The 19,204-nt window shown below is 37.6% G+C and overlaps 2 protein-coding genes across 2 annotated transcripts in view; both read left to right on the plus strand.

Moving 5' to 3' along the window:
- Positions 1 to 19,204, plus strand: part of LOC5575945 (G-protein coupled receptor moody) — a 565,627-nt gene that overhangs the window by 234,194 nt on the left and 312,229 nt on the right. The window lies entirely within an intron of this gene.
- Positions 9,377 to 10,729, plus strand: LOC110674785 (zinc finger protein 391-like). The gene is made up of 2 exons (XM_021839120.1): positions 9,377 to 9,651; positions 9,694 to 10,729. The coding sequence occupies exons 1-2, from the start codon at positions 9,420 to 9,422 to the stop codon at positions 10,476 to 10,478; spliced, it is 1,017 nt and encodes a 338-aa protein (XP_021694812.1). The 5' UTR covers positions 9,377 to 9,419; the 3' UTR covers positions 10,479 to 10,729.

Raw genomic sequence — 19,204 nt, forward strand, 5'->3', positions numbered from 1 at the left:
AACGGGAATCGAACATAATAAATCTATGAATTCATTAACCATTAACAGATAACATGTTGCTTGAAGCAGTAAATTACAAGAAATGCCCAAGGATTGTACACCGCATCGCAACCTGATGATAGATGAATCGCGCATGACACATGACTTGAGAGAGAGGAGACAGCTCACTGACAGTTGGCATGTTTTCTTGCCTTCTTAGACTTTTTTCTTTAAATCTTGGGTTGTGCACAATGGTTAGATGCACCTATTTTGGTCAAAATCATACTAACTCCTTGTTGGTCACTATGAGCCTCTGTACGTGCCATAAATCCTTTTGTTCTTTCGACTTTTACTGTGCGCCATGTGTTGGTGCACAGGCTCATGAAAAAGGAAAAAGGCTTTTTACGCTCGCTATAAAACTGCAGGGGGTGATTCGATTTTGACATTTTTTGTCTCCAGACTCCGACATGTTGGTTTAACCATTCCCGTTTGCGGGTTACTTGGGCGTGGGCTTATCCCAACATGATGTCCAACTGAATGTGAAGACGATATGTACGTTGATCCCTTTTTTGGATTGGCTTTTCGATCAGCAGTAAAAAATAACAAAAGCAATATTTCGAAAAAGTAAAACGGTCAAGAATCGCAGCGGTCGATCTTAAAAGGCCCTCCAAGTGTCCATTTCATTTATTTATTCACTTTTATTCACTTATTTCTTCCAGTAGAAGTTTAAATGAAGAAAATGGCGCATACGTATTCTATGGAGCATTTGCACTTATATTTCAACTCCATAGCACTACTGATGGTAATGCCACATTTTTTCCAGCATCATTCTGAACCATTACCTCTGTTACTTATATTTACCAACCTAATGTAATCAGAACATTAGAACAAAATATTAAATTTGAAGTTTATCGATACCCATTTCCTAAAAACAAGACTGCACTTTTTGACATTGCTTTATCAACATGAAAAGTTTTGAAGTTGAATAAGCTTACTTAGATTGAACCATAAAAAAAACTAGTGTAGTCAAGAAATGTCGAATAGGGGTGATTCAAAGTTTATAGCAAGGCAGCGTAAAAGCAGTTTGCAAACATAATAGTTATTTAAGCAACAAGTTGCAGCACGAGTTGTACATGCTGAAAAAATCGAGTTTTGCAACGAGTTGCGTGCACCTTTTTTTTTTTTGCAATTACGAAAAATGCCGTTATATTTGGATTTTTTTCTGGAAACATAAACATATTTCAAGAAACCCCACATGAGCTTCCATGCGTAGTAACAGCACACTTTTCCTCAATCAGGTAGGCTGTGGAATGGCTGTCACATATTTTCTCACTTCCATTGCCGATTCCATTTTCAATGACTGATCAGGTAAGACGCTGCATACAACTTTTCCTCAATATCGATATTATTGTGCTGAATTGCCTGCACGAACCGCCACATAAAGCTGCCGTTGAGAGTGAACTAATCAACTCTTCGTTCACAAGATGATCACATTCCAACAGAATCCATCACTGTCAACTAGTCCCGGACTCTGTATCCATTGGACGATCCAATCCGACTTAATTAGGATTTTCAAACGGATGTACAACCAGAACCTAGTTGACTAAGTTATTATGAGATTCAGAGCTGTTCAATAAATGACGTAAGGAAGCAATCAGATATTAAATTGACATCTCTCAAAACAGTGCTGAAAAGTGCTACTTTTCGATACCGCTTTTAGTGCTGAAAAGTAGCACTTTTCAACACTGTTTCTTTAGCTAGGAAAAGTAGGCCGTTATGTTGATAATTTCTTGTTGAAAAGTAGGCTGCTATACAACGGAATGCACCAGTGCAGCCTACAGTTTCTGATTTACGGCGGCCCAAAGTCGTCGGATGCTGGACGCCTGGTTCACCCTGGCCCGTTATAGGGGTTTCTCTTCGGCGGGCTTGGAGGTTAACCGCCACACACTTCGCGGGATCCCAATTTTAGGGGGTTTGGGATTTGGTTAGATTTTCGTTTTGACCCCACAGCGCACTCACACTCGAGGTTTCGACGGCCTCAGGCTCCCACAAAACTTGCAATGTTCAGTCCAAGATTTATTTAAGGGAGGTTCAGTGATCTAAGCAGTCAGTGAGTGCGAAGTGAAGTCAGCTACAGGGGAGGTGAAAGTGACAGCTGACGAGCTGGCGAGTATGTTTTCATGTATCGTTTCTATGGGAATGTTAGGGATTGTTTACCACAGAAAACAAATCCTACCGGTAAGTGAAAATTTTCTCCCGCATTTCTGAGTAACGTTGATCTTCTTCGTGTGTTTTAGAGGATGTAAAATGCAAGTGTTTTATTGATTAAAGTGAGGAGAAGCTACTAGGATACTAAATTTCTTCTATGACTAGTGAAATTGAAAGCTGAACGAAACGAGATGGAGTGTGGCTGTGGAAAATGTTTGGAGGTACGTCTTGAGTTAGCACCTTCAAACCAAAACAAACTGGCCAGCTGTCCCCTGGTATTTCAAAATGGCTAAGTCAACATTCTGACATATTGAACTACCTCCCTTCTAGATACCTTGGTTCAGTCTCTAGCCGAACGATTACGGATAGCAAAATGCTACTTTGTTTTAAAGGAGGTTTTCAACTTCTCAGGAGGTTTCACTTTCACTTGCGGGATACTTTATATCGCGGATCGTACCGAGCACAACTTGCTTCTACGAGCACCAAGCACAAAGAGAGCGAGCCTTGGTTGCCCGGATAAAAATGTATCATTCAGTGAATGGAAATAAACTATTAATGTACAATATAACGTATTGGATACAATACAGCGTATTGTAATTGAATGTCGAAGCAACATTATTCTTGTTTGAATATACAATTCAAAAACAATATAATATATTGTAACAGAACACTGTATTGTTTTTAATTGGTTTTATACCTTACAATTTTGGTCAGATTCCTATTTTCGCGTAAAACAACTGTTGCCTTTTTCTATGTAACTTTGCTGAAAGAAATAAATAAAGCATGTTCAGAACGCAAGTAATGTTGGGTGAAAAATATTCAAAAAGTAAAAATAAGTAGTTTTGTAGAAGTCACTTGACATTAGCTGTATCGACGAATGCAACCAAGATAAATATCTTCACTTCTATAGAAGTTAAAATTATTTTGCTACTTTTGGCACGAATGTACGGTAAGTTGTGGGACCATCCATACAAAATACAAATTCTATACTTTTCACCACTAATTGAAATACAGTTCGTTGAATTGTTTTTGTATTGTACAACAATACACAAATTGCTAATCAAGACAATACACGAACAATATATCGTATTGTATTATCAAAATGTATGTATGAGAAAATATCTATATTTGTATTGTTACGATACTTAACCACCCATACATTATATTGCAAAAATCTCATATACCATACAGTGAACTGTTTAAAACAATATATTGTACTGTAACTATATTGTCATTTTACAATATACTGTATTGTATTTCCAATATATTGAATGGTACTGTTCCAATTCGTTATATTGTTTTCGTATTGTATTTTTTATCCGGGTGGGAAATCCGAGTCGGAAATACGACTCGTCTGAATTTTTGTGCTCTTTTTCGCCCATTCTTGCCGCGAGTGGGGTTTAGTACAACGGGGGGAGTTGGCGTTTTTCCGACGGCGTGTCGATGGGCAAGTTTCATAAAATAAATTTAGCTCCTATTTTCATTTAAATCATTTATGTTTTTAATGTTTATTTATAAATTGTAGTTTATTTTTTTATAGGAATTCTCAAATGTAACAAAGTTTTGACGTTTTTTCACGCAATGCCATTCGAATGTGCGGTTTTCCAGTGACAGTTGGTGACAGGTTCCCATGGCTTTTGGGAGATTGCAATCTAAGCCAGCTGTCTCTTCTCTCTTAGGTACCGACCAAGGTATCTAGAAGGGAGGTAGTCCAATGTGTCAGATTTCCCCTTCCACCATTTTGAAATGCCAAGTGACAGCTGACCAGTTTGTTTTGGTTGTTTGGATATCAGGTGCACAGCGTGACAACGTAGGTGTAGAATATTTCTTTTACACACATATATGTGTGGTATACGCGGCAAAGTATCTGAATTTCTTTTACTAGGTAATTCATTGATAGTAGAATAACTATAAACTTACGAGTTGATGTTAAAAGAACACAACCGTCACCGTCAGACGGGAACACCGTGGCACATCCTCTCTTTTATAGTCTTTTACCGTCGTTGGTAGGCGGCTTTCACCCGCAGAACTATTCGAAATTTCCACATTAACATGCATCACAACCTACTTTTCAAGTAATCTACTTTCCTTCGACTCAAACACCGGAATACTACATTAACGACGAAGATTTGATTCGCGACGAAACAGCTCATCACTGCTGGAGAAAATTTTCACTTCACTGTGCTTATGTTTGTTGGAGTAAACATTCCCTAACAACCCCATAGAAACTGTAGAGTGAAAAACAGTGTACACAGACCCGCCAGCTGTCACTTCCCCAGCTAACCACACCGCGCACCCACTGACTGCTTAAATCGGTAAACCTGTCACTATAGAAACCTTGGTCAAAAGTATGATGCTAAACCGTCACGAATTTATGAAAGATTTCTACCGATAAAAATCCAATCAATTTTCATACTTTTTGTTGCGTGTCAAATCTGACCAATTATGGACATTGTGTGTTATTATTTTGTTGGTTCGATTAACACTTCAACACCGATAGAATTGTTCTATGGAAGAAGAAGCATGAGCGGTAACTCTTGCTTCCTAAACAAAGATTCCGGTCAAACGTTAGGTTCACGCATGATCCACTAAGATTGGTTGCTTTAGTGGGTTCCAGAGCCAATTTGCGATTGAGCTACTTCTCCATGAAGTCCGCAAGCTCCATGTTCCCTCTTTGTTCAATTCGATGGTTAAGTTGCCAGTCAAGATAATTAGCATGATCTCCTTTTGATACTCGAAGAAGTTCCGCTCCATGAAGAACTTCTTCTGCTTCGTCGTGGTATCCGGGGAAAATTAGAGGCAAATCTGCGATTCTAGAGCTCGCCCGTCATGGTCCTGCAGGAAGCAAGTGGCCTAACTGATCGGTTTGTTTGAGGATACCAACCTGTGCGCGTTCCACGCCAAGCGTGTCAGTATCATGCCGAAGGACATGCAGCTTCGACATTCCATTCGACACAGCTGACTCGTCGTATCCGTGGAAAACACGTATAAATTGAATTGCTGCACAACTTCAAACTAAACGGCCCTTTTCAGGGTCACAACAAAGCATTCGAAGTAAAAGAATTACAACCAGAGACATTTCATCTATTACTATTAATTGATTAATTAATTTATTTATTTATCAATTATAATTTTGGATAATTAGTTTTCAACGGAAATAAATGGCAAACCTTAACCTTAACCTAGTTCCCGTATTTCGGGTCGGGCGGCGGTAGCATTTTTGCAGTCTTCTCTGTGTGCGTGTTTCGTTTCGATCGACAATTTCTTACCAAACCAAAACATCAACAAAGCTTGTTACATGTATGTAGCGACGACGACAACGGCATTATTCAAAGTAAGTAAAGTTTGTAAGGATGCTTAAAATATATCTCAGAGCCCGATTTCGTCTTCTAAACTCGTACCAATTAACTCATACGGTTGAAATAATTAAATTTCTGTTAGATATCAGGGATTTCCAAAGGAAATTGCCTCCATTTTAGCGTTTTCATCGCAATTCTTGAAATTAACTATTCATTATTTCTTTAAATATTGCATTATGAAGAATTTAGCAAGCATATTCGGATTCAGGGAGCTCATATTAATTATGTAGAGTCGTTTAAAAAAGTAACAATAATCGCACTGACAAGTGATCAATTTCACCCCAAAATGGGATTCCTCGATTTTCTATTTAAGGACTGATTTTTAGCACTAAAAACACATTTGTTAGAAAATTTTGGCACATGAACCTAATAGGCTGACTGTCGTTTTTGTTTTCCTGCATTCAGTTGTTTAGTATTTTCAACATTATTGAACACAGACAAGAAAAACCCATGAAATGATCTTTTTCACCCGAAATTACGGTACATGTAACTTCAAAACGCCAAAACCTTATAACAGCAAGAAAAATGTGCTTTTCTATGGAAAATAAGACATGACTCGATATTTGCCCATTTATCAATAGCAGAGTTGGGAAAAGTTCTGAGATTCACACTACAGTAGGCAAGCGTAGCGAGCCAGTGAAACTCACGCGTATCGCTGCTGTAGGCAAAATGCCTTGAAAATAGCAAAACACCCGTTGCTAAGGGCAACCCAAAACTACTGTAGAAAAATGTTCTATTTTCCGTTGCATTTCCCGCATTTGCAGCCTTCAATGACACTCCTCATTTAGAAAATTCATGTACCCAACATAGGCTACTTGATGAGATTCACAATTTTGAACTACTGTATTAGGAGAGCCACGTGATTTTCGCAAAAACTACTACCTACTACTATTACCATTCCCAGCACTGATCAATAGTTTAGTCATGAAAATCAATAGTTTTCATCTGGGAGGGAGAAACCAATACAAAATTTATGTACGTCATAGTGATCCGGAATTCCGCTGTCACAAACTGTCACTGTGAGCCCAGATCTCAAACATCGGACTAACATGGAAGAAGCGCGTAACTGATTAAAACACATTTTCGCATTTCATCAAAAGTGATACAAATCGAATGAAAATCAATTCATGCACACAATGCAAGTAATGTCACGTGAGCACCTTTCAATCTGATTGAATATAAAGCATTGAAAAACGCATCGTTTTACTTTTTCCAATGAAAATGAATATTTAGTGCATAGAAAACTGTGGCCCTTTTTCCATGTTTGTCAGGAAAGATCGAAAGTACACAAAAAAAGAAAACTAGCGATTTTCCCCAAGCCTGCCTTGATTGTTGTTGGCAAGCTGGAGTTATCTTGCAGTTCAAACAAACGTTGTTCTTTATTTCGTGTGTAGTATCTGTGCCTCCCTCCCAGGTTTTCATTATTGAAGTCAATTTGTAGAAAGATTTCCAATCGATTGGTGCAAGAGTCTCGAAAATCTATCCGGGCGTTAGTATGCTATTAACAGTCAAAATCGAGTTAGTATGCTCTTGACAGTCGACGCGAGCGATTTTCGTGTTTTCAAAATTGTACCCCAGTGTGCTGCCGTAAGACGTTATCCAACGTCAAAAAGGAAATTGAAAAAAATACGTGGAAATATTGAAAAAATATGTAAGATAAACTGAAAATGTTTGCTAGCTCAATAATAACCATGAAAGACCCATTTTCTCATCAAACAATACGAATATGAACGAAATTTAGAAAAAAAATGCTTCGGTATAACGTAACCTCGATGTAACGTTACGAAAATAAAAATCGAGTAACGTTATATCGAGGTATTACTGTAATTAAATTATTTACTAGTACTAATCATTCCTACAAGTAAATGTACAGTGATAAATAGTGTTGAAGAGCTAGTCCGTTAAGCCCACGTAGATCCTAGCGAAGCTAGCCCGTCCACATGGTAAATCATTAAGAAATACAATACAGTAGATGTTTTCTTCAACTATTACTGACTACAGCTGCAACTCTCTTTATTCATGCCAGGTATATTTTTACAATTCAACATTCTACACAAATATCATACCTCTCTCAACAAATCTTCCATACGTTTACCTACGACGACGCATGCTTCTCAACCGACGATTCTTCTACCTGAGGTGCGACACTACCTCTATTCCAACAAAGAGTACAGTTAAATGAATTTAAGAGAAAATATTTGAAAGCATCTGTTGAGCAAATGGATGCATTGTTAGTTGAAATACTTATTGGAAGCCAAGAAAAGAAGTATAGAAATCTTTGGATAAGTTTAAGGAGCATTCTCTGCAGCAAATTATAGTATTAAACTCATAAGCTTTTGCACTGTACCTTTTAAGCAATAAATTTTATAGAATACATTGCGGAGGTTTTTTTTTTAAGAACACTCCTTGAAGAAAGCCAATTGCCCCTAGGAGAAACTAAAAACAAATCCTGGAAAATCTCTGACAGTTACCAAGCCTGTAAAAATTCGGGAGTCATTTCTGGAAGAAATACTGATGTAATATATCTTAGGGAATGGATGGACTGTATGAAATCGGCTGGGTTACGTCACCAACTCTAAATAGCAACACGGTTTGGCTTGTGCTTGTATGCCTTTAACTAGAAATAGAACTTTATGTTATTATACTTTTCTTTGATTGTTTTAGTTCATATAAAAATTTGGTGTACTTATCGCGTTATCAATCGTATTCCCGCTATGAGTATTGGAAGATTCTATAAATTTTACAAGTTCATTAGCAATCCAGTCAGAGATCAGTTTTCGTACTTAAAATAATTATTGAATTTCAACGCTAAACTAAGGAAATTTTGAGTATAGAATTGGAGATAAGAACTAAGCCTGCAAGTATCAAACATTAGGTAACAATAAATTATCTTATAGTACAGTAAACTCTTCATAATTCGATAATGAAGGGACCATCGAGTTATAGCACACAAAACCAGTACAAATGCAATCCAAGATACCATCGAGTTAGCCATGAAAACCAACTTTTACAATGGACCGATGCACGAGTTCACTATTTTGACGTTTGAGCGGTGCCGAATTCACTAGTTTCCATGGTAACATAAATAACACGGCACCGCTAAAACGTCAAAAAATGAACGCGTGCATTGGTCCATGGTTCTTAAACTCAATATCGAGATACGGAATATCAAGTAAGGGAGAGTTAACTGTAGTTCACTGCTTCACTGTTTTAGATAATTTCTGATAAATCACAGTTGCCAATAAAGTTAGGTATACTGTTCCGCTCAAGAAAAGTAAACATGTCTGCGCAAGAAATGGTCAAGAAATTTTCTACAGTGAGCTCCATTTGAATTGACATTTCGTTTCAACTGTATACTGCGATCAAAGAAAAATGCTTTTCTTGAGCATTTCTTGCAAGAAATTTCCCACGCATCGAGATAGGCGATTACTTTTCTTTTGAAGTGCATAATTCGTTTAACGGTTTTCGAATTTATCTGTCTTTTTGTTTTTGTCACCGCCTTCTTATCGCTATTAGTGAATGACATTTCTCCGTTGCGGAGACTTGCTTAGACAGTGACAACACTGGAACGCCGGTTGGCCGGCGGAATCCAGCTACAGGCACGATTTCCCTGAAGAAAGTTTCACACTGCGGATGTGGAAACTATTTACAGGTAATATTTACAAAAAAAAACAAATGCAGCCACTTTGAGAGGTTAAAGTTCTACCAAAACCAATTTCTCTTACCTAACCGTTTGGTACTTATGTGCATAATTGATGGGTATGAATTAAATTCGTTTGTCGGCACATATAAACCCTAGCGCCGAGACAAGTCTTCAGTATCGATTTCTTTCTGTGCTAGAGCTTATATGTGCCGACAAATAAGATTATCATCATGGATAATCATAACGATCTTTACATTAATTCTGATCAACAAAATTATCAGATCGTGGAATATGTGGCAGATGACAACACTCAACAATCAGTCAGTGAAGTGGCTTCCAGTACTATTTGGCCACCAGTATTCGACGAATCGGAATTTCAGTTGTTCCCTAACGAAGCAGTAGGCGTGTTTCAACCGGTCCCAGCAGAAAGTGCTGCATTTCAAAATGAATCAGATTTAAAAGCCTTCTTGGATACACAACCAGTCAGCGAAGCAGCTTCTAGTCCTATTTGGCCACAAATTTTCGATAATTCGGAATTTCAGCAGTACCCTTGTGCTGCACCTCTTCAATTTCAAACTGATTCAGACTACCAGGCCTACTTGGATACACTTCCTGTGGAAGAAGTGCTGAAGAGAATTCAGGAACACTACCCATCATCGGAGTGGCCAGACAGCACAATCCCCCAATGCGTCAATGACTTCAGCGTAGCTGCACCAGAAGGGGCCGCAACTGACATCCCAATCACGAAATACACGCCAATTGCGGAGTGCACGTCAACGCACAAAGATCAAGTACCTCAACAACCTCTCAACAAATGCGAGATACTAGTTAAAATGATGGACAATCCTGAATCAGCGCCATCTAACAGTATTCCGCAAAAGCCCCGCAGGAAAAGGAGGATCAAGAAGGTACAAACGTTCACCAGCTTGTGGAACTGTGAGCTATGCGGCAAGGCGTTCAAATCCAAAGGAGGACAGGTTCAGCACAATCAGCAGATCCATTTCGGTCCAACGCCGCATGTCTGCAATATCTGCGGCAAACGATTCAGGGACTTCGACACGATGGAGCAACACCGGCAGCGCCATCTGATGAAGGATAAGCCGTTCAAGTGCAGCGAGTGCCCGAAGCAGTTCATTCGCCGTTCGGATCTTCAGCGACATATCGTGCTGCATCATAGCGTAAGTCCTCATCAGTGCGACATTTGCGGAAAGGTATTTGACCGGGCAGATCATGTGACCGACCATAAGTGGAGCCATACCAATGGTACGCTTAAGAAGGTGAAGGTTTGAAAACCTTTTCAAAATGAACTAAGTTCGAATCAGTTATGTTAATTATTTAAAGATAAGAATTTCTGACGAAGTAATCGATTTTTCGATTATGGATTTTTATATTTTATAATGCATGCATACTTTCTATGATCTCATACATCATGATACTTCTTGACTCGGGATATAACAGTAGTTTAGTTGTAATAAAACGATAATGTCGCGTTCCGAAGTATTCAATAAAACGAATTTCTTTTTACAACTATTAAATTAAACAAATGTGTTCTTAATCAGTGGGTGTAAACTTGGTACTTAAAATTACAAAAGAGGGTTAACTTCGAGAATGCAGGATGCTGGCTGTGTGATGTGAGCTGCACAACTGCAATCTCCTAGCTCAAGTGGTTGAGTACCAACCAAATTATGAGTCAGCTCTCGACCGACAGTTGGATGGTCATGAGCTGAGAGGGAGGCACAGATACTACACACGAAATTTGATACAACTTTTTACCTAACTGCAAGATAACTCCACTTTGCCAACGACAATCAAGGCAGGCTTGGTGAAAAGCGCTAGTTTTCATTTGTTCTGTACCTTCGATCTTTCTGGACAAACATTGAAAAAGGTCCACAGTTTTCTATGCGCTTAATTTTTAGTTTTATTGAAAACAGTAAAAAGAGCCTCATTACAATACGTTTTCTTTTTTTTTTAATTTTTTTATTAGTATCATTCCAAACATTACATTCATTTCTTATATCTAGGTGTTCTGTGTTATTAGACAACACTATCATCCTAATTTGGTAAAACAAATTTAAGATTTAATTAACATTTTGTTAACAACATATTACATTTCATTTGCCGTAGCAGTTCAGATTTTTAACAGGTGAGTAGATTTCACCTGTTTATAAGAGAAAAAAAAAACGCTTTGAATATACTTAACCTAACTTAACCTAAACATATAACGCATTAATCGTGGCAATAGAAGATTGTAACGATTTTTGCCTGAAATTATTGATTATTTTATTTGACATTTGTTCCAAAGTTTCAACATTGGATATTCTATGTAACTCATTGGTACTATACCAGGGAGGAAGCCTCAGAATCATTTTCAAAATTTTATTTTGAATTCTCTGCAGAGCTTTCTTCCTGGTATTACAACAGCTAATCCATATTGGTACAGCATACAACATGGCTGGCCTGAAAATTTGTTTGAATATCAAAAACTTGTTCTTAAGACAAAGTTTTGATTTTCTATTAATAAGGGGATAGAGACATTTTACATATTTGTTACATTTGGCTTGAATGCCCTCAATGTGATTTTTGAAAGTTAAATTCTTATCTAGCATGAGCCCTAGATACTTAACTTCATCTGACCAATTTATTGGAACCCCTCTCATCGTGACAACATGTCTACTTGAAGGTTTCAAATAAAGAGCTTTTGGTTTATGTGGGAATATTATTAGTTGAGTTTTGGAAGCATTAGGAGAAATCTTCCATTTTTGCAAGTATGAAGAAAAAATATCCAAACTTTTTTGCAATCGACTACAGATGACACGCAGGCTTCGTCCTTTGGCGGAGAGGCCTGTGTCATCCGCAAACAAAGATTTTTGACATCCCTGAGGTAGCTCAGGTAAGTCAGATGTGAAAATATTGTATAATATTGGTCCCAAAATGCTGCCTTGAGGAACACCAGCTCTTACAGGAAGTCTTTCAGATCTGGAGTTCTGATAATTAACCTGAAGTGTACGATTTGACAGATAACTTTGAATTTTTCTAACAATGTATGTTGGAAAATTAAAGTTTTTTAATTTTATAATCAAACCTTCATGCCAAACACTGTCGAATGCTTTTTCTATGTCTAGAAGAGCAGACCCGTAGAGTAGCCTTCAGATTTGTTGGAACGGATCAAATTTGTTACACGTAAAAGTTGATGAGTGGTCGAATGTCCATGGCGGAATCCGAACTGTTCATTGGCAAAAATAGAATTTTCGTTGATGTGGGCCATCATTCTGTTTAAAATAACCTTTTCAAAAAGTTTACTGATGGAGGATAGCAAACTGATTGGACGATAGCTAGAAGCTTCTGCAGGATTTTTGTTTGGTTTTAAAATTGGAACAACCTTAGCATTTTTCCATTTGTCAGGAAAATATGCTAATTGAAAACATTTGTTAAATATATCTACTAAAAATGATAAGCTACTTTCTGGAAGTTTCTTGATGAGGATGTAGAAAATTCCATCATCGCCAGGAGCTTTCATATTTTTGATTTTTTTTAATAATAGTTCTCACTTCCTCCAAATCAGTCTCCCAGGCATTTTCGAAAACGTTCTCTTGATTGAGAATATTTTCCAACTCCTGAGTAACTCCATTTTCAATTGGACTAGTCCTAAATTAAAATTGTGCGCACTTTCAAACTGCATAGCAAGTTTTTGAGCTTTTTCGCAATTAGTTAGTAATAATTTGTTTTCCTCTTTCAATGCCGGTATTGGCTTCTGAGGTTTTTTCAAGATTTTAGATAATTTCCAAAAGGGCTTAGAGTCAGGGTCCAATTGAGAAATTTTATTTTCAAAATTTTTGTTTCTTAAATCTGCAAAACGTTTCTTGATTTCTTTCTGCAAATCCTGCCATATAATTTTCATAGCAGGATCACGAGTGCGCTGAAATTGCCTTCCCCTCACGTTTTTAAGACGGATCAAGAGTTTAAGATCATCGTCTATAATCACGGATTCAAATTTTACTTCACATTTTGGAATTGCAATGCTCCGGGCTTCAACAATGGAATTTGTTAAAGTTTCAAGAGCATTGTCAATATCAATTTTAGTTTCTAAAGAAATGTTAACATCAAGATTAGAGTCAACATACGTTTCATATATATTCCAGTCGGCTCGTAAATAATTGAAAGTGGAGCTGATCGGATTGAGAATCGCTTCATGCGATATTTGAAATGTAACAGGGACATGATCAGAATCAAAATCAGCATGAGTAACTAATTGGCTACAAAGATGACTAGAGTCGGTTAAGATCAAGTCAATCGTAGATGGATTCCTAGAAGAGGAAAAACATGTAAGGCTATCAGGGTATTGAATTGAGAAATATCCTGAAGAGCACTCATCAAATAAAATTCTGCCGTTGGAATTACTTTGAGAATTATTCCATGACCGATGTTTGGCATTAAAGTCATCAATGACAAAAAATTTTGACTTATAGCGAGTCAATTTTCGCAAGTCAGTTTGGACCAAATTAACTTGCTGTCCAGAGCATTGAAAAGGCAAATAGGCAGCTATGAAAGTATATTTACCAAACTGTGTTTCAACAGAAACACCTAAAGTTTCAAAAACTTTAGTTTCAAATGATGAAAACAGTTGATGTTTTATACGCCTATGAATGATGATTGCAACTCCCCCACATGCCCCATCAAGTCGATCATTACGATAAACAAAAAAGTTAGGATCTTTTTTTAGTTTGGATCCAGTAATATATCCGATAAGTGAATTTTGTTGTTAAACTATTGAAAATTTGATAAATGTTGACCCCTTTCTTATCCAACCAATCACGTTCGAGCACTTTTCGACGGTGTCGCTTCCCACTATAAAAGCAAATGGTCCCTGCTTCTTCCCTCAGTCTTCTTTTTGCGGTCGGACTGTGAACACGACCGGGCGAGTCTTTCTAGCTTTGCTTTTGCACCCGCGTCACAGTCCAATTTGTGTCGTCGGAAAAGGAAGACGCAATATTGATTTGCGGTGGCGATGACGATGGCTTGGGCGCTTCTCCGAGCGGCGAACTACTGCCGCTCGGAGAAGCGTCCAAGCCATCGTCATCGCCGCCGCAAATTTATCCGCGCTCCCAGATTTCGACTCGTGATCGGTGGTCCAGAAGCAAGCCCGTTAGGAACCGAAAACCAGAAGCCCCCAGAGTTGCTGATCCGAGGAGATGCTGCTAATCGAGCGTCGGACTGGTGAAATCGCGCAATTTTTCAAGAGTGAGCATCGTTTCCTGATTTCGACTTGTGCCCGGGGATCCAATACCCGTTGCTATTGTGCGCCATCCACGTCACGAACCATTCAGCTGGTTCGTCGTATAAGCAAATTCCCCGTTTGACCATGGCAATCAACTGATAACATCCCGTAGTGCTATTTATCTGTAACCGTATCGAGGCTAAGAAAGCCATCGGCCCTTGTCAGGGCTAGAGATGGGCGACTCACTCGTGAATCGTTCAAAAGAGTCGACTCTCAAAAATGAGTGAACGAATCACGATTCTTTTCAAAGGAGTCGCGATTCTCTAGCCTTGCAATATTAGGAAGGGAGTTTAAAAATTAAACTTTATAACATTTTTAAGTTGGATTCATCGTAATCAAAAGTACTAGACATGTATAAATGTGTTGGAGTTGCTTCATAAATAAAAATGATATCATTCAGAAAATGTGACGTTATGTTTTATTTTTTGTTTATGATTTATTTTTGATTTTTTTAAATGAGTCACTGAATCGATCAAAAGAGTCGATTCACTTTTGTGAGTGAGTCACCCTCGATTCGCTCCCAAAATTGGACCAATTTGCCCATCTCTAGTCAGGGCCATAATATTTGTGGAAAAGAGTTGAAGGAATAATATTTCCAACCTTATTACATCTTATATTCCTCAATCAATCTCGCAGCTTCGTACAAAATTTAATTTGTCATGAATAATTTATGGCACGACAATTTGAGACTATTCGTGGACGCTGCTGCAGTGCCGTCGGGGTGAGTGCTCAACATTTCACAACGATTGTAAACTAGAGTGGAATTTCCGACAGTGTCTTTGATTTGCCATATTTTATGAGAACACTTCGATTACGAAAATGATCACATGTAACAAAATTGCGACATGTTTAGAATGCTTTTGAAAAGAAATTCTCATTGAAGAATTTTCATAATTTTGGCACCATGGATCAAAAATTTACCTTCATATTAAAGAAAACTATTGATTATCAATAGCGAACTATTGAATATTTAGTAATTGTCAACCCTTTCATTCATGTTCGACCAATTACGCATTATCATTTTTCGCAATTATCAAGTAATTCTAAGTCCAACTCATTATTGGCACATATGCATTTCCCAGATTGGTCGATTAGAAAGAGAAGAGCTCGAAGGGGAGGAGCATAATCTGCTAATCTAAGGGTATATAGCATGCTCCCTTCGTTGGATTCGGTTTCATTTTCATTCATCATCAGTTTGCGTCCAATCAGCATGGTGTGCACGTCGCGATGAGTAAGCTCGTCTATATGAGCGGTGATTCCGATGGCTTTGTCAAGCCGAAGAAAATAAGAAGAAGAAACACTGAAACTTCGAGCGTCGCATCCAGCGTAAATTCGGAGAATGTTTTCTCTGGTCTTCAGGAGGATTTCGGCAACGCGCCGGAAAACCAAAAACAACAAAAGCAGCTGCAGACTGACACGACGGACGTTCCGAGGAAGGTGAAGCTGCCCCCGCTAGTGGCAGTAAACGTCAGCTATCACAAGCTCCAACCGCCTGTGGACAAATTGGGGGTCAGACCGGCCTATAAAATTACTGGAATAGGTACAAAAATGTTGTGCCAATCGGAGGGTGAATTCCAAATGGTGGAAAATCTGCTTAAGCAACTGCAAGTTGAGTTTTTCACTCATGACAAACCAGGAGAACGACCGTTCAAAGCGATCATCCGTGGCCTTCCCGGTGTCACGACGCAGTCGCTTAAGCGGCAACTACAAGAGGAGCACCATCTGAATCCCCTCGAAGTCAAGCGAAACGACAAGTACAAGGACACGATGTACCTCGTCCACTTTCCCCGTGGGTCCACCACACTGAGACAGTTGAAGCAGATCCGATTCATCTCCAACATCCATGTTTCCTGGGCCCCATATCGGAGCAAACAAGTTGTCACCATGTGCATGAATTGCCTACATTTTGGACATGGCACTCGGCACTGCCATAGAATCAGCCGATGCAATCGATGTGGTGCGCAGCATGAAACCAAAGCCTGTAAAGCGGCGGAATCAACGGAGCCCCAGTGCGCAAATTGCGCAGGTAAGCATCCGGCAACGGATAAATCGTGCGTGAAGCGAGCCGAGTTTTTGAAGATCCGACAGCAAGCTACAACAAGTCACCAGCCGGGACGCAAGCGTTTCAACAATCCGATGGATAATTATGAAGCAAACTTCCCGCCAATCCGTGGAAATCAGCCAGTCTTTTCGACTCAAACTCCGAAATTTCATCCTCCAGGATTCCAGCAACATCCAAACGAGCCAACTCCACCGAAATCTGCGTGGCATTCGGAAGCATCTCCCTCGTTGTACACACCAACAGAGCTCACCAAGATCTTCAACGAAATGGCCAGTTCTCTCCGAGGATGCAGAACCAAATTTGAGCAAATACATGTGCTCGGAAATTTCGTCATCCAGTATGGATACTAGTAGGTTAAGTTTTAATGTAAGAAAAAAAAAAAAAAAAAAAAAGACGGCCTTTTGCCAAAACACTTATACTTGCCATCAAAATATGGCATAATTTGATTTAAACTAAAAATTTATGAAACATTACTAAAGATGTTGTAGTAAAACGACTTCTTATCAGTTTCAGAGTTTATTCGGGAATGATGTCTAGTCAGTCAAGTGTCAGAGAGTATCCTAAGTCATAGACTACTATGATTGGGGTAGCTTAGTATCTAATTATTACATACATATTTATAACATAACATACTACATTCGGTCATCCTGATTCGTCGATGTCCCCATCGACGTCATAATTTGAAATTAAATTGGAATCTGATAACCACATTCGCATATTATTCGGTGAACAAACTGAGCTGAATGGTAAATTTGAAACTTGAAAACCCTCTATGTCTGTGATAAAGTACCGATCATTTGGCAATATTTTCTTTATGATATATGGACCTCTAAATTTTTTAGATAATTTATTATCAACATTAGTTTTTATAACAATAAAATCACCTTCTTTGTAATTACAAACAGCTTTCCGCTTTCTGTCCACCATTTCTTTATTATAAGCCTGAAGTTTTGTTATATTTTCTTTTGCTTTAGTTCGAACTTCCAATAGATTTTGATTTTGTGATAGAAGTTGATTGTTTTTTACTAAAGTTTCTATATTATTGCATTCATTGTTTATATTGTTCTGATGTGTACCAAATAATAAAATACTTGGAAAGTTTTTGATAGCTCTATTAAATGTATTATTATAAACGTATTCTAAGTTTGGAAGTAAAATATCCCATTTAATATTTGTATCATCAATTAATTTGGCTAACATAGGAGTAAGTGTTCTATTAATTCGTTCAGCTTGGCCGTTTGCTTCAGGAGTATATGCTGCTGTTATAATATGCTCAATACAACGATCCCTACAGAAGTTTGTGAAACATGTAGAGGAGAAACAACTACCTCTATCAGTAACAATTCTTAATGGTCTGCTATAATGGCTGATATATAATTGTAAATTATCAATGATTTCTCTAGAGTTTGTCGTTTTAGTAGGATAAAATTTAACAAATTTTGTGAATGCATCTACAACTACAAGAATGTATTTAAAATTTTTGGATGATCTTAGCTAGATAGGACCATAATGGTCTAAATGAATAGTATGAAATGGAATCTGACCTTTATCAATATTTTTAAGAAATCCTTCTTTCTTCGTATCTGATGGACTATAAAATATACAACTTAAGCAATTATTTATATACTTTTTCACAATTTTTCTCATACTTGAAAACCAATAAAATTTTTTGATTTCTATCATTGTTTTTTCTATACCAATGTGCCCTAACTTATCATGACAAATTCGTATAATACTATCAATCATTGTTTTGGGTACAACTAATAGAAGTCTATGATTGTCTTTCCTAAATAATATTCCATTTTTCATTTCAAAGTTTGGAAAAGTATTAGATTCTAAGTGAATTTTAATATTTCTAATCTTATCATCTTGTTCCTGTGCTAGTATAACATTTCTTTCAATGTCCTCAGTATTCAATATACATATATTCTGCTCTGGACAGCAATCTAATTTCAATATTTCTGATTTCTTCTCAACTGTATCTATTGGTAATCTACTTAAAGCATCAACATGTTGCATTTTCATTCCGTCTCTATACTCTAAACTGTAATTATAATTTTCTAAGAACAATGCCCATCGACTTATTTTAGGATTAATTTCTTTTTTAGCCAATGTTTGAGCTAAAGCATTACAATCAGTGAAAATTTTGAATTTGATTCCAGACAAATAAACATGAAATCGTTTTAAAGCATGAACTACAGCAAGTGTTTCTAATTCAAAGCTATGTAGCTTTCTTTCATATTCATCAGTTTTTTTACTAAAGAAGCTTACAGGGTGATAATTTCCGTTATTTTGTTTTTGAAGTAAAATCGCACCAAAACCATGCGAGCTTGCATCACAATGTAGTTGCGTTTCCGCTTTTGGATCGTAAATAGCTAAAACTGGCGATGATTGTAATTTATCTCTTAACATTTCAAAAGCTTGGATCTCTTTTTCATTAAAAACAAATTCTGCATCTTTTTTCAATAAATCGTACAATGGCCTGGCAATTGTTGCAAAATTTCTTATAAACTTCCTAAAATAACTAGTTAATCCTAAGAATCTCTGAACATCTTTCGCAGTTTTTGGTAATGGAAAATTGGAGATAGACTCAATGTGAGATTTACTTGGTTTCCTTCCCCATTTATCTATAGTGTAGCCTAAATAATCGATTTCATTAAAACAAAACTTACATTTAT

This window comes from Aedes aegypti, chromosome 1 (genome assembly GCF_002204515.2).
Source record: "Aedes aegypti strain LVP_AGWG chromosome 1, AaegL5.0 Primary Assembly, whole genome shotgun sequence".
NCBI classification, from domain to species: domain Eukaryota; kingdom Metazoa; phylum Arthropoda; class Insecta; order Diptera; family Culicidae; genus Aedes; species Aedes aegypti.

Excerpts from the sequence above, each read along its gene's own strand:
- LOC110674785 (XM_021839120.1), top strand. The coding sequence starts at position 9,420 with ATGGATAATCATAACGATCTTTACATTAATTCTGATCAACAAAATTAT. Across the intron at positions 9,652-9,693 it reads AAATGAATCAGATTTAAAAG|CTATTTGGCCACAAATTTTC; the intron begins CCTTCTTGGATA and ends CAGCTTCTAGTC.